The sequence below is a fragment of the Ambystoma mexicanum genome, chromosome 13, assembly GCF_040938575.1.
Source record: "Ambystoma mexicanum isolate Mex_15411 chromosome 13, UKY_AmexF1_1, whole genome shotgun sequence".
Lineage (NCBI taxonomy): Eukaryota > Metazoa > Chordata > Amphibia > Caudata > Ambystomatidae > Ambystoma > Ambystoma mexicanum.
In genome coordinates, this window is record NC_090938.1 from 34,709,804 (window position 1) to 34,725,571 (window position 15,768).

At 57.0% G+C, this 15,768-nt stretch overlaps 1 protein-coding gene across 1 annotated transcript in view; it reads right to left on the bottom strand.

Moving 5' to 3' along the window:
* The window catches only part of REN (renin), a 103,766-nt gene extending 88,240 nt beyond the window's left edge, over positions 1-15,526 (bottom strand). Inside the window, exon 1 of the mRNA XM_069633106.1 lies at positions 14,558-15,526. Within this exon, the coding sequence (XP_069489207.1) occupies positions 14,558-14,619 (62 nt within the window). The 5' untranslated portion in view covers positions 14,620-15,526. The remainder of the gene's footprint in view (positions 1-14,557) is intronic.
* Positions 15,527-15,768: the final 242 nt, after the last annotated feature.

Consider the following 15,768-nt stretch of genomic DNA (forward strand, 5'->3'; position numbering starts at 1 on the left):
GCTACTCTACGCCCTTGGGGTAAGGGGAACACAACTACTGCTCATGCCTACTCCATGGCCTCCACTCTCCGCCTTCATCCCTCTAGACCAAGCCCTCAACCTTGCTACCCGCACTCTCTGCAAACTACCCAAAACCTGCCCCTCTTCTACCTAACGCCAGGATGCTGCTTGGCTCTCCATGTACAAACGCTCTCTTTTCAAGTTCCTTCTCCTAGTCTACAACGCTCTCTCTGCTCTTGCTCCTCAGGAATTGCCTGACTGTATCGCTGTTTACTCACAATAGTGTTCTCTCTGTTTCTCCTCTGCGCTCCACCTCACTGCCCCCACACCCTCGCTGTGCCTCCTCTCACTTCTGCTCTTTCTGCCTATTCACCCCGCTCCACTGCAACCCACTGCCCATCCCAATCAAACCCGGCCCAACTGTGCATCGCTAACAAGCTCTGCTTAAACTTCACTTACTGGCCAAAAAGGGAGTTCCCCCTACCTCACCCCTGACCTCCCTACCTGACCACCCCATCCTCCCTACCTGACGCCCCATCCTCCCTACCTGACCCCCATCCTCCCTACCTCACCCCTGATCCTCCCTACCTGACCACCCATCCTTCCTACCTGACCCACCATCCTCCCTACCTGACCCCCATCCTCCCTACCTCACCCCTGATCCTCCCTACCTGACCACCCCATCCTCCCTACCTGACCCCCATCCTCCCTACCTCACCCCTGATCCTCCCTACCTGACCCCATCCTCCCTATCTCACCCCTGATCCTCCCTACCTGACCCCCATCCTCCCTACCTCACCCCTGATCCTCCCTACTTGACCCCCATCCTCCCTACCTCACCCCTGATCATCCCTACCTGACCCCCATCCTCCCTACCTCACCCCTGATCCTCCCTACCTGACCGCAATCCTCCCTACCTCACCCCTAATCATCCCTACCTGACCCCCATCCTCCCTACCTCACCCCTGATCCTCCCTACCTGACCACCCCATCCTCCCTACCTGACCCCCATCCTCCCTACCTCACCCCCATCCTCCCTACCTCACCCCTGATCCTCTCTACCTGACCCCCATCCTCCCTACCTCACCCCTGATCCTCCCTACCTGACCCCATCCTCCCTATCTCACCCCTGATCCTCCCTACCTGTCCCCCATCCTCCCTACCTCACCCCTGATCCTCCCTACCTGACCCCCATCCTCCCTACCTCACCCCTGATCATCCCTACCTGACCCCCATCCTCCCTACCTCACACCTGATCCTCCCTCCCTGACCCCCATCCTCCCTACCTCACCCCTGATCCTCCCTACCTGACCCCCATCCTCCCTACCTCACCCCTGATCCTCCCTACCTGACCCCCATCCTCCCTACCCGACCCCCATCCTCCCTACCTCACCCCTGATCCTCCCTACCTGACCCCCATCCTCCCTACCTGACGCCCCATCCTCCCTACCTGACCCCTGATCCTCCCTACCTGACCCCCCATCCTCCCTACCTGACCCCCCATCCTCCCTACCTGACACCCCATCCTCCCTACCTGACCCCCATCCTCCCTACCTGACCCCTGATCCTCCTTACCTGACCCCCCATCCTCCCTACCTGACCCCCATCCTCCCTACCTGACCCCCAGCCTCCCTACCTCACCCCTGATCCTCCCTACCTGACCCCCATCCTCCCTACCTCACCCCTGATCCTCCCTACCTGATCCCCCCATCCTCCCTACATGACCCCCATCCTCCCTACCTGACCTCATCCTCCCTACCTGGCCCCCTATCCTCCCTACCTGACCCCCCATCCTCCCTACCTGACCTACCATCCTCCATACCTGACACCCCATCCTCCCTACCTGACCCCCTATCCTCCCTAACTGACCCCCATCCTCCCTACCTCACCCCTGATCATCCCTACCTGACCCCCATCCTCCCTACCTCACCCCTGATCCTCCCTACCTGACCCCCATCCTCCCTACCTCACCCCTAATCATCCCTACCTGACCCCCATCCTCCCTACCTCACCCCTGATCCTCCCTACCTGACCACCCCATCCTCCCTACCTGACCCCCATCCTCCCTACCTCACCCCCATCCTCCCTACCTCACCCCCGATCCTCTCTACCTGACCCCCATCCTCCCTACCTCACCCCTGATCCTCCCTACCTGACCCCATCCTCCCTATCTCACCCCTGATCCTCCCTACCTGTCCCCCATTCTCCCTACCTCACCCCTGATCCTCCCTACTTGACCCCCATCCTCCCTACCTCACCCCTGATCATCCCTACCTGACCCCCATCCTCCCTACCTCACACCTGATCCTCCCTCCCTGACCCCCATCCTCCCTACCTCACCCCTGATCCTCCCTACCTGACCCCCATCCTCCCTACCTCACCCCTGATCCTCCCTACCTGACCCCCATCCTCCCTACCTGACCCCCATCCTCCCTACCTCACCCCTGATCCTCCCTACCTGACCCCCATCCTCCCTACCTGACGCCCCATCCTCCCTACCTGACCCCTGATCCTCCCTACCTGACCCCCCATCCTCCCTACCTGACCCCCCATCCTCCCTACCTGACACCCCATCCTCCCTACCTGACCCCCATCCTCCCTACCTGACCCCTGATCCTCCTTACCTGACCCCCCATCCTCCCTACCTGACCCCCATCCTCCCTACCTGACCCCCATCCTCCCTACCTCACCCCTGATCCTCCCTACCTGACCCCCATCCTCCCTACCTCACCACTGATCCTCCCTACCTGACCCCCATCCTCCCTACCTCACCCCTGATCCTCCTTACCTGACACACCATCCTCCCTACCTGACCCCATCCTCCCTACCTCACCCCTGATCCTCCCTACCTGACCCCCATCCTCCCTACCTCACCCCTGATCCTCCCTACCTGACCCCCATCCTCCCTACCTGACGCCCCATCCTCCCTACCTGACCCCTGATCCTCCCTACCTGACCCCCCATCCTCCCTACCTGACCCCCCATCCTCCCTACCTGACACCCCATCCTCCCTACCTGACCCCCATCCTCCCTACCTGACCCCTGATCCTCCTTACCTGACCCCCCATCCTCCCTACCTGACCCCCATCCTCCCTACCTGACCCCCATCCTCCCTACCTCATCCCTGATCCTCCCTACCTGACCCCCATCCTCCCTACCTCACCCCTGATCCTCCCTACCTGACCCCCATCCTCCCTACCTCACCCCTGATCCTCCTTACCTGACACACCATCCTCCCTACCTGACCCCATCCTCCCTACCTCACCCCTGATCCTCCCTACCTGACCCCCATCCTCCCTACCTCACCCCTGATCCTCCCTACCTGACGCCCCATCCTCCGTACCTGACCCCCATCCTCCCTACCTCACCCCTGATCCTCCCTACCTGACCCCCATCCTCCCTACCTCACCCCTGATCCTCCCTACCTCACCCCTGATCCTCCCTACCTGACCACCCCATCCTGCCTACCTGACACACCATCCTCCCTACCTGATCCCCTTTCCTCCCTACCTGATCCCCTTTCCTCCGTACCTGACCCACCATCCTCCATACCTGACCCCATCCTCCCTACCTGACCCCCTATCCTCCCTAACTGACCCCCATCCTCCCTACCTGGCCCCCTATCCTCCCTATCTGACCCCCCATCCTCCCTACCTGACCCACCATCCTCCCTACCTGATCCCCTTTCCTCCCTACCTGACCCCCATCTTCCCTACCTGAGCCCCATTCTCCCTACCTGACCCCCCATCCTCCCTAGCTGACCCCCATCCTCCCTATATGACCCCCATCCTCCATACCTGACCCCCCATCCTCCCTACCTGACCCAACCCCAGCCTCCAGTGACGCGTAATAATGTAATTCTTTATATTTATTTAATTAGTACTTCCTCTTTAGTTTGAAGCAAGTGCCCTCCTAGATTTATTTTACCTTTGCAAGTCACCTGTTTTCTTATATACATTTTGTTTCTGTTTGTTTTCTTTTGTCCGAGGTTTATGTTCTAATATTGTTACACCCTCATAAACCTGCTAACGCCCTGTTCTCATATTTTTGCTATTGTACAGGCACCCTTCATGGGAATGCCTCCACCATCTGTAAACATGTAAGTCATTTCTGTCCAAAATTGGCATCCCTGTTCCTCAAATCAATACAAATACGAATGCTGTGTGAGGAGTATGGGGGACATGGCCCGTGTGAGGGGTATGGGGGGCATGGCCTGTGTGAGGAGTATGGGGGACATGGTCTGTGTGAGGAGTATGGGGGGCATGGCCTGTGTGAGGGGTATGGGGGACATGGCCTGTGTGAGGAGTATGGGGGACATGGTCTGTGTGAGGAGTATGGGGGGCATGGCCTGTGTGAGGGGTATGGGGGACATGGCCTGTGTGAGGAGTATGGGGGACATGGCCTGTTTGAGGAGTATGGGGGGATATTGCCTGTGTGAGGAGCATGGGGGACATGGTCTGTGTGAGGAGTATGGGGGCATGGCCTGTGTGAGGGGTATGGGGGACATGGCCTGTGTGAGGAGTATGGGGGACCTGGCCTGTGTGAGGAGCCTGGGGGACATGGCCTGTGTGAGGAGTATGGGGGACATGGCCTGTGTGAGGAGTATGGGGGGCATGCCCTGTGTGAGAGGTATGGGGGACATGGCCTGTTTGATGGGTATGGGGGCATGGCCTGTGTGAGGACTATGGGGTATACCGCCTGCGTGAGGAGCATGGGGGACATGGCCTGCGTGAGGAGTATGGGGGACATGGCCTGTGTGAGGAGTATCGGGGACACGGCCTGTGTGAGCAGTATGGGGGACATGGCCTGTGTGAGGAGTATGGGGGACATGGCCTGTGTGAGGAGTATCGGGAACAGAGCCTGTGTGAGCAGTAAGGGGGACATGGCCTGTGTGAGGAGTATGGGGGGCATGGCCTGTGTGAGGAGTATCGGGGACACGGCCTGTGTGAGCAGTATGGGGGACATGGCCTGTGTGAGGAGTATGGGGGACATGGCCTGTGTGAGGAATATGGGGGACAAGGCCTGTGTGATGAGTATGGGGATATGGCCTGTGTGAGGAGTATGGGGGATACGGCCTGTGTCAGGAGCTCTGCACACATTGGCAGTGTGATTAACTTTGAGTAAGCTGACAGACAAAAGGTGATCCTGGGGACTGGGACAGACAGGGTGAACAGTGGGCATAGTCAGTACATTATACTTGGAGGGGGGCATGGACAATCACAGTACTAGGAAGACAATGTGAGGTACATGGACAGACAGTGTGAGGAGCTGGGAGTCTAAGTGCGAAGAGCAGGGACGCTAAGTGCGAGTAGCTTGGGGCCTATAAATAAAGAGTGCATGGAGCAGGGGCATGACATGCAAGGAGCTTGGGGCCTATGGACAGAGAGGGCAAGGAGCAGGGGCACTAAGTGCAAGAAGCTTGGGGCCTGTGGATAGAGAGTACCAGGAGCAGGGCCACTAAGTGCGAGGAGCTTGGGGCATGTGGAGAGAGAGGGCAAGGAACAGGGGCATTAAGTGCAAGGAGCTTCGGGCCTGTGGACAGAGAGTGCCAGGAGCAGGGGCGTAAAGTGCGAGGAGCTTGGGGCATGTGGATAGAGAGTGCAAGGAGCAGGAACACTAAGTGCAAGGAGCTTGGCGTCTGTGGATAGAGAGGGCAAGTAGCAGGGGCACTAAGTGCGAGGAGCTTGGGGCCTGTGGATAGAGAGTGACAGGAGCAGGGGCAATAAGTGCAAGGAGCTTGGGGCCTGTGGATAGAGAGTGACAGGAGCAGGGGCACTAAGTGCGAGGAGCTTGGGGCCTGTGGAGAGAGAGGGCAAGGAACAGGGGCACTAAGTGCGAGGAGCTTGGGGCCTGTGGAGAGAGAGGGCAAGGAACAGGGGCATTAAGTGCAAGGAGCTTCGGGCCTGTGGACAGAGAGTGCAAGGAGCAGGGGCGTAAAGTGCGAGGAGCTTGGGGCATGTGGATAGAGAGTGCAAGGAGCAGGAACACTAAGTGCAAGGAGCTTGGGGCCTGTGGAGAGAGAGGGCAAGGAACAGGGGCATTAAGTGCATGGAGCTTCGGGCCTGTGGACAGAGAGTGCCAGGAGCAGGGGCGTAAAGTGCGAGGAGCTTGGGGCATGTGGATAGAGAGTGCAAGGAGCAGGGGCCCTAAGTGCGAGGAGGTTGGGGCCTATAAATAAAGAGTGCATGAAGCAGGGGCATGAAATGCGAGGAGCTGGGGGCCTGTGGATAGAGAGTGCAAGGAGCAGGGACACTAAGTGGGAGGAGCTTGGGGCCTGTGGATAGAGAGTGCAAGGAGTAGGGGGATTAAGTGCGAGGAACTTGGGGCTAATGGATAGTCAGTGCAAGGAGCAGGGGCACTAAGTGCAAGGAGCTTGGGGCCTGTGGTTAGAGAGTGCAAGGAACAGGAACACTAAGTGCAAGGAGCTTGGGGCCAATGGATAGACAGTGCAAGGAGCAGAGGCACTAAGTGCGAGGAGCTTGGGGCCTGCGGCTAAAGAGTGCAAGGAGCAAGGGCCCTAAATTCGAGGAGCTTGGGGCCTATAAATAAAGAGTGCTTGAAAAAGGGGCATGAAATGCAAGGAGTTTGGGGCCTGCCGATAGAGAGTACCAGGAGCAGGGGCACAAAGTCCGAGGAACTTGGGGCCTGCGGATAGAGAGTGCAAGGAGCAGGAACACTAAGTGTGAGGAGCTTGAGGTCTGTGGATAGAGAGTGCAAGGAGCAGGGGCACTACGTGCAGGGAGATTGGTGCCTATGGATAGACAGTGCAAGGAGCAGGGGCACTAAATGCAAGGAGCTTGGGGCCTGTGGATAAAGAGCGGAGGGATCGGGGGCCCTAAGTGCGAGGAGCTTGGAGCCTGTGGATAGAGAGTGCAAGGAGCAGGGACACTAAGTGCAGGGAGATTAGGGCCTGTGGATAGAGAGTGCAAGGAGCAGGGGCACTAAGTGCGGGGAGATTAGGGCCTGTGGATAGAGAGTGCACGGAGCAGGGGCACGAAGTGCGGGGAGATTAGGGCCTGTGGATAGAGAGTGCAAGGAGCAGGGGCACTAAGTGCGGGAAGATTAGGGCCTGTGGATAGAGAGTGCAAGGAGCAGGGGCACTAAGTCTGAGGAACATGGGGCCTGCGGATAGAGAGTGCAAGGAGCAGGGGCATTAAGTGCAAGGAACTTGTGGCCAATGGATAGACAGTGCAAGGAGCACGGGCACTAAGTGCTAGGAGCTTGAGGCCTATGGATAGACAGTGCAAGGAGCAGGAACACTAAGTGCAAGGAGCTTGGGGTCTGTGGATAGAGAGGGCAAGTATCAGGGGCATTAAGTGCAAGGAACTTGTGGCCAATGGATAGACAGTGCAAGGAGCAGGGGCACTAAGTGCAAGGAGCTTGGGGCCTGTGGATAGAGAGTACAAGGTGAAGGGGCACTAAGTGCAAGGTGCTTGGTGCCTGTGGATAGACAGTGCAAGGAGCAGGGGCACTAAGTGCGAGGAGCTTCGGGCCTATGGATAGACAGTGAAGGGAGCAGGGGCATTACGTGCAAGGAGCTTGGGGCCTATGGATAGAGACTGCAAGGAGAAGGGGCACTAATTGTGAGGATCTTGGGACTTGTGTATAGAGAGTGCAAGGAGCAGGGGCCCTAAGTGCAAGGAGTTTAGGGCCTGTGAATAGATAGTGCAGGGAGCAGGGACACTAAGTGTTAGGAGCTAGGGGGCTGTGAGAACATAAGATAATGGGCATAAATGATGAGGAGATTGGCTCTATAGACCTTGTGAGGAGCTGGGGGCCTGTAGATAGAGTGCAAGGAGCAGGTACACTAAGTGCAAGGAGCTTGGGGCCTGTGGATAGAGAACGCAAGGTGCAGGTGCACTAAGTGCTAGGAGCTTGGGGCCTGTGGATAGAGGGTGCAAGGAGCAGGGGCACTGAGTGCGAGGAGCTTGGGTCCTGTGGGTGGAAATTGCAAGGAGCAGGGGCACTAAGTGCAAGAAGCTTGGGGCCTGTGGATAGCATGCAAGGAGCAGGGAGATTAAGTGCAAGGAGCTTGGGGCCTGTGGATAGAGAACGCAGGGAGCAGGGACACTAAGTGTGAGGAGCTTGGGGCCTGTTGAGAGAGAGTGCAAGGAGCAGGGGCACTAAGTGAGGGGAGCTTGGAGCCTGTGGATAGAGTGCAAGGAGCAGGGACCTTAAGTGCGAGGAGCTTGTGGCCTGTGGCTAGAGAGTGCAGGGAGCAGGGGCACTAAGTGCAGGGAGCTTGGGGCCTGTGGATAGAGATTGCAGGGAGCAGGGGCACTAAGTGCAAGGAGCTTGGGGTCTGTGGAGAGAGAGTGCAAGGAGCAGGGGCACTAAGTGCGAGGAGCTGGGGGCCTGTGGATAGAGACTGCAAGGAGCAGGGGCACTAAGTGCAAGAAGCTTGGAGCCTGTGGATATAGTGCAAGGAGCAGGGACACTAAGTGCAAGGAACTTGGGGCCTGTGGATAGACAGTGCAAGGAGCAGGGGCACTTAGTGCAAGGAGCTTAGGCCCCATGGATATTTAGCACAAGAAGCAGGACGAATAAGTGCAAGGAGCTTGGGGCTTGTGGATAGAGAGTGCAAGGAGCAGGGACACTTAGTGCAAGGAGCTTGGGACTTGTGGATGGAGAGTGCAAGGAACAGGGGCACTAAGTGCAAGGAGCTTGGGGCCTGTGGATAGAGAGTTCAAGGAGCGGGGGCACTAAGTGCAAGGAGCTTGGGGCCTGTGGATAGACAGTGCAGGGAACAGGGGCACTAAGTGTTAGGAGCTAGGGGGCTGTGAGAACATAAGATAATGGGCATAAATGATGAGCAGATTGGTTCTATAGACCTTGTGAGGAGCTGGGGGCCTGTAGAAAGAGTGCAAGGAGCAGGTACACTAAGTGCAAGGAGCTTGGTGCCTGTGGATAGAGGGTGCACGGAGCAGGGGCACTGAGTGTTGGGAGCTGGGGGCTTGTGAGAACATGAAAAGATAAGCATAAATTATGAGCAGATTGGCTCTATAGACATTGTGAGGAGCTTGGGGCCTGTGGATAGAGGTTGCCAGGAGCAGGGGCTCTAAGAGCGAGGAGCTGGGGGCCTGTGGATAGAGAGCGCGAGGAGCAGGGGCACTAAGTGCAGGGAGCTTGAGCCCTGTGGATAGAGAGTGCAAGGAGCAGAGTCACTAAGTGCTGGGAGCTTGAGGCCTATGGGTAGAGAGTGCAAGGAGCAGGGGCACTAAGTGTGAGGAGCTAGGTGCCTGTGGATAGAGATTGCAAGGAGTAGCGGCACTAAGTGCGAGGAGCTTGCGGTCTGTTGATAGAGAACGCAAGGAGCAGGGGCACTAAGTGCGAGGAGCTTGGAGCATGTGGATAGACAATGCAAGGAGCAGGGGCACTAAGTGCGAGGAGCTTGCGGTCTGTTGATAGAGAACGCAAGGAGCAGGGGCACTAAGTGCGAGGAGCTTGGAGCATGTGGATAGACAATGCAAGGAGCAGGGGCACTAAGTGTGAGGAGCTTGGGCCCCGTGGATAGACAGCGCAAGGAGCAGGGGCACTTAGTGCAAGGAACTTGGGCCCTATGGATATTGAGTGCAAGGAGCAGGGACACTAAGTGCAGGGTGCTTTGGGCCTGTGGAGAGAGAGTGCAAGGAACAGGGGCACTAAGTGTGAGGAGCTTGAGGCCTGTGGAGAGAGAGTGCAAGGAGCAGGGGCACTAAGTGGGAGGAGCTTGTGGCCTGTGGAGAGAGAGGGCAAGGAGCAGGGGCACTAAGTGGGAGGAGCTTGTGGCCTGTGTATAGAGAGTGCAAGGAGCAGGGGCACTAAGTGCGGGGAGCTTGTGGCCTGTTAATAGAGAGTCCAAGGAGCAGGGGCACTAAGTGGGTGGAGCCTGCAGCCCTTTGAGAGCATAAAACGAAGATGGCCAGAAATGATGAGCAGATTGGTTCTATAGACATTGTGATGAGCTTGGGGCACTCAGAAATGACATGCGAGGAGCCTGGGGCCACGTGGACAGCCAGGGTGAGGAGCAGCAGTTCCATGGACAGTGCGAGTGGCCTTTCAGTGTGAGGAGCTTGAGGCCACGTGGAAAGTCATGGTGAGGAGCAGGACTTCGATGGATAGTGTGAGTAGCCTGCAAATTAACAAGGGGGGTCCTGGGAGTCCCTCTGCCAGACATTAGTCCTGGTTAGGAGAGATTTACCCAGAGTCTTTAGCTCACCATCTTTCACAGAGAAGAAATATCCCAAACATATCATTCTTTGTCCTGCCCTGGGGCAGTCCAGCACCGAAATGCTAGGCAATTCTCCTCTGAACAAGAGTACCAACAGCAACCCCAGACACGTGTTTCGGTCTGGTTGGACCTCATCAGTAGAGTGGAGCTGTGCCTCTCTAGGAATAGTGAGCAAGGGGTCCACGCCTGGATTCCCCTAATAACTTAGGGTGAGACCCAAAGTTACTTAAATATGCAAATTAACAATGGGGGTTCCTGGGAGTCCCTCTGCCAGACATTAGTCCTGGTAACGAGAGACTTACCCAGAGTAATTGGCTCACTATCTTTCACAGAGAAGAAATATCCCAAACATATCAGTCTTTGTCCTGCCCTGGGGCAGTCCAGCACCGAAATGCTAGGCAATTCTCCTCTGAACAAGAGTACCAACAGCAAACCCAGATAGTGTGTCGTTCTGGTTGGACCTCATCAGTAGAGTGGAGCTGTGCCTCTCTAAGAATAGTGAGCAAGGGGTCCACGTCTGGATTCCCCTTGTAACTGAGGGTGAGACCAAATGTTACTTGAAATATGCAAATAACAAGGGGGGTCCTGGGAGACTCTCTGCCAGACATGAGTCCTGGTTACATGAGCCTTACCCAGATTCTTTAGCTCACTTTCTTTCACAGAGGAGAAATATCCTAAACATATCTGTCGTTGTCCTGCCCTGGGGCAGTCCAGCGCCGAAATGCCAGGCAATTCTCCTCTGAACAAGACTACCAACAGCATCCCCAGACACGTGTGTCGGTCTGGTTGGACCTCATCAGTAGAGTGGAGCTGTGCCTCTTTAAGAATAGTAAGCAAGGGGTCCACGTCTGGATTCCCCTATTAACGTAGGGTGAGACCCAAAGTTACTTAAATATGCAAATTAACAAGGGGGTTCCTGGGAGACTCTTTGCCAGACAATAGTCCTGGTTATGAGAGACTTACCCAGAGTCTTTAGCTCACTATCTTTAGCACAACCCACTGAGCAATCTTATTGGCTATAGTAAAATGAGCAATTATTCTGGAGTGGATACCATTAAACTGGTAACTAGGATTTAACAGCAGACCAGTTAAGTTCATCTGCAGGTCTGGTGCAAAGATGGCTGCATGCTGCAGCAGCATGTGAATGAGGCATGCATCATGCATGCAAATCAATCATCAAAGCACTGTAACATTTGTTACCTTGCTTTGATGAATTATGCTGTTGCAGGTGCTTTTTGTTTGTTTTGTTTTTTAAACCGGCCCAGGCGTGGGCAGAGACCGGACCCCAGGGACTACACATGATTTCGGCCCAGCCACGTGCAGTTTGAGGAGCTTGTGGCGTGAGGCAGAGTGAGGAGAGAGAGGGGGGTATGAGACATATGTGTAGTTTGAGGGCGTGTGGCGTAGGGAAGAGTGAGGAGAGAGTGGGGAGTATGGGCACACGTGCAGTTTGAGTGTTCGGGGGGGGGTGGAACACAGAGCGAGGAGAGAGGGGAGCATGGGCACACGTGCAGTTTGAGGGCTTGTGGCGTGGGGCACAGTGAGGGGAGAGGGGAGTATGGTGTACACGTGCAGTTTGAGGAGCTTGTGGCCTGGGGCACAGAGCGAGGAGAGAGGGGAGTATGGGGCACACGTGCAGTTTGAGGAGCTTGTGGCGTGAGGCAGAGTGAGGAGAGAGGGGAGTATGGGGCACACGCGCAGTTTGAGGGCTTGTGGCCTGGGGCAAAGGGCAAGGGGGAGGGGAGTATGAGATCCATGCACAGTTTGAGGGCTTGTGGCCTGGGGCACAGGGCGAGGGGTGAGGGGAGTATGAGACACACGTGCAGTTTGAGGGCTTGCGGCGTGGGGCAGAGTGAGGAGAGAGGGGAGTATGGGGCACACGTGCAGTTTGAGGGCTTGCAGCGTGGGGCAGAGTGAGGAGAGAGGGGAGTATGGGGCACACGTGCAGTTTGAGGGCTTGCGGCGTGGGGCAGAGTGAGGAGAGAGGGGAGTATGGGGCACACGTGCAGTTTGAGGGCTTGCGGCGTGGGGCAGAGTGAGGAGAGAGGGGAGTATGGGGCACACGTGCAGTTTGAGGGCTTGTGGCGTGGGGCAGAGTGAGGAGAAAGGGGAGTATGGTGTACACGTGCAGTTTGAGGGCTTGTGGCCTGTGGCAGAGTGAGGAGAGAGGGGAGTATGGGGCACACGTGCAGTTTGAGGAGCTTGTGGCGTGAGGCAGAGTGAGGAGAGAGGGGGGTATGGGGCACACGTGCAGTTTGAGGGCTTGTGGCCTGGGGCACAGGGAGAGGGGAGTATGAGGCACACACGCAGTTTGAGGGCTTGTGGCGTGGGGCAGAGTGAAGGGAGAGGGGAGTATGGTATACACGTGCAGTTTGAGGGCTTGCGGCGTGGGGCAGAGTGAGGAGAGAGGGGAGTATGGGGCACACGTGCAGTTTGAGGGCTTGCGGCGTGGGGCAGAGTGAAGGGAGAGGGGAGTATGGGGCACACGTGCAGTTTGAGGGCTTGCGGCGTGGGGCAGAGTGAGGAGAGAGGGGAGTATGGGGCACACGTGCAGTTTGAGGGCTTGCGGCGTGGGGCAGAGTGAGGAGAGAGGGGAGTATGGGGCACACGTGCAGTTTGAGGGCTTGCGGCGTGGGGCAGAGTGAGGAGAGAGGGGAGTATGGGGCACACGTGCAGTTTGAGGGCTTGTGGCGTGGGGGCAGAGTGAGAAGAGAGGGGAGTATGAGGCACACGCGCAGTTTGAGGGCTTGTGGCCTGGGGCACAGGGCAAGGGGGAGGGGAGTATGAGATCCATGCACAGTTTGAGGGCTTGTGGCCTGGGGCACAGGGCGAGGGGTGAGGGGAGTATGAGACACACGTGCAGTTTGAGGGCTTGTGGCCTGGGGTAGAGTGAGGAGAGAGGGGAGTATGAGGCACACGTCCAGTTTGAGGGCTTGTGGCGTGGGGCACAGTGAGGGGAGAGGGGAGTATGGTGTACACGTGCAGTTTGAGGGCTTGTGGCCTGTGGCAGAGTGAGGAGAGAGGAGAGTATGGGACACACGTGCAGTTTGAGGGCTTGCGGCGTGGGGCAGAGTGAGGAGACAGGGGAGTATGGGGCACACGTGCAGTTTGAGGGCTTGCGGCGTGGGGCAGAGTGAGGAGACAGGGGAGTATGGGGCACACGTGCAGTTTGAGGGCTTGCGGCGTGGGGCAGAGTGAGGAGAGAGGGGAGTATGGGGCACACGTGCAGTTTGAGGGCTTTCGGCGTGGGGCAGAGCGAGGAGAGAGGGGAGTATGGGGCACACGTGCAGTTTGAGGGCTTGCGGCGTGGGGCAGAGTGAGGAGAGAGGGGAGTATGGGGCACACGTGCAGTTTGAGGGCTTGCGGCGTGGGGCAGAGTGAGGAGAGAGGGGAGTATGGGGCACACGTGCAGTCAGAGGGCTTTTGGCGTGGGGCAGAGTGAGGAGAGAGGGGAGTATGGGGCACACGTGCAGTTTGAGTGTTTGAGGGGTGGGGCACAGAGCGAGGAGAGAAGGGAGTATGGGGCACACGTGCAGTTTGAGGGCTTGTGGCCTGGGGCACAGGGAGAGGGGAGTATGAGGCACACACGCAGTTTGAGGGCTTGTGGCGTGGGGCAAAGTGAGGGGAGAGGGGAGTATGGTGTACACGTGCAGTTTGAGGGCTTGTGGCCTGTGGCAGAGTGAGGAGAGAGGAGAGTATGGGACACACGTGCAGTTTGAGGGCTTGCGGCGTGGGGCAGAGTGAGGAGAGAGGGGAGTATGGGGCACACGTGCAGTTTGAGGGCTTGCGGCGTGGGGCAGAGTGAGGAGAGAGGGGAGTATGGGGCACACGTGCAGTTTGAGGGCTTGTGGCCTGTGGCAGAGTGAGGAGAGAGGAGAGTATGGGACACACGTGCAGTTTGAGGGCTTTTGGCGTGGGGCAGAGTGAGGGGAGAGACGGTATTTATGTATTTATTTAGTGGACATGTATAAGGTGCTATGCAACAGGACAGTATGGGCACACGTGCAGCTTGCTGCATAGAGGGAGCAGCTGCAGGACCGCGGACGCAGAGTGGGGTGCTTACAGCGCTATGGATGACTTGAGCTCGGCCTCGGCCTGCAGAGACCAGGCAGTCGGCCTCTGCAGGCCGGGGGGGGAGGGGTCGAGCGGGGGTCAGCATTTTATGGATTTTGGCGTGTCACTTACCTTTCACTGGCACTAAGGCCCCAGCGCCTGGAGGCGTTTTGGGTCCAGTTGGGCACTATGTGAAAGTACACTACGTGTATCTGCCCCTTGCCAACTTGAATTAAGGCTGCGGTAAGACCATGGGCAATAGCGCCAACTCTAGTCAGCAAAGGGGGGACTTACCTTCTGAAGGCACTCGAAGAGGTGCACAGGACGCAGAGCGCTACAAGGCCCCGTATGTCCATCCCCACTCGTGTGCCCACTGTAGGGTCAGCAGGTTGCGGCCCCGGCGCTTGTACCCACTGGAAGGTTGCTGCACTTGGGCTGCTCTTCTTTGCACTATTTGGCCAGTCTGTTGGGGCCACTTCTTGTGTCCAGTGTAAGGTTGCCCCTGAGGTCAGTTCTGTTGTCGAGGGAAGGCGGCCGTTGAAACGTTTGACTCTACAGTTGCTTGTGCACTCCTCTCTGATCTTGGTCTTAGAGTTGGCTGTATGGTTGGCCAATGGTAGTCTTGGTCGTAGAGTTGGTTGTTGGCTAGTCTTCAGGTTTAGTCTTAAAGATGGATGTGTGATTGGCCAATGGTGGGCTTGGTCGTAGAGTTGGTTGTTGGCTAGTTTGCAGGTTTGGTCTGAAGGATGGCTGTATGGTTGGCCAGTGGTGGGCTTAGTCGTAGAGTTGGTTGTTGGCTAGTTTGCAGGTTTGGTCTGAAGGATGGCTGTATGGTTGGCCAGTGGTGGGCTTGGCCGTAGAGTTGGTTGTTGGCTAGTTTGCAGGTTTGGTCTGAAGGATGGCTGTATGGTTGGCCAGTGGTGGGCGTGGTCGTAGAGTTGGTTGTTGGCTAGTTTGCAGGTTTGGTCTGAAGGATGGCTGTATGGTTGGCCAGTGGTGGGCTTGGTCGTAGAGTTGGTTGTTGGCTAGTTTGCAGGTTTGGTCTGAAGGATGGCTGTATAGTTGGCCAGTGGTGGGCTTGGCCGTAGAGTTGGTTGTTGGCTAGTTTGCAGGTTTGGTCTGAAGGATGGCTGTATGGTTGGCCAGTGGTGGGCTTGTTCGTGCCTTCCTTAATTGAGTTAGTCCTAGAGATGGCGGCTCTGTTGGTCGTCCTGTGCGTCGTAGGGTCAATGCTAAATTGTTGATCGTCGATGGCTGCACAAGGTCCCGTGTAAGCCCGACTGGACCCAAATGCGCCTTTTATACATAGATCCCATAAACCTGTGCGTAAACACTGTCTTCCTGATTGGCTGGGGCTTGGCGTAGTCAGAGTAAATTAATGGACTGGGCCAGACCCCTCATCACCTCACTTCCTGCCAGGGGGCAGGCTGGGGGCACCAAACACTACACAGGCCCTGCTCTGCGGACGTCATTGGCTCTGAGAGGGTCCGAGACCCCAGCTTTTC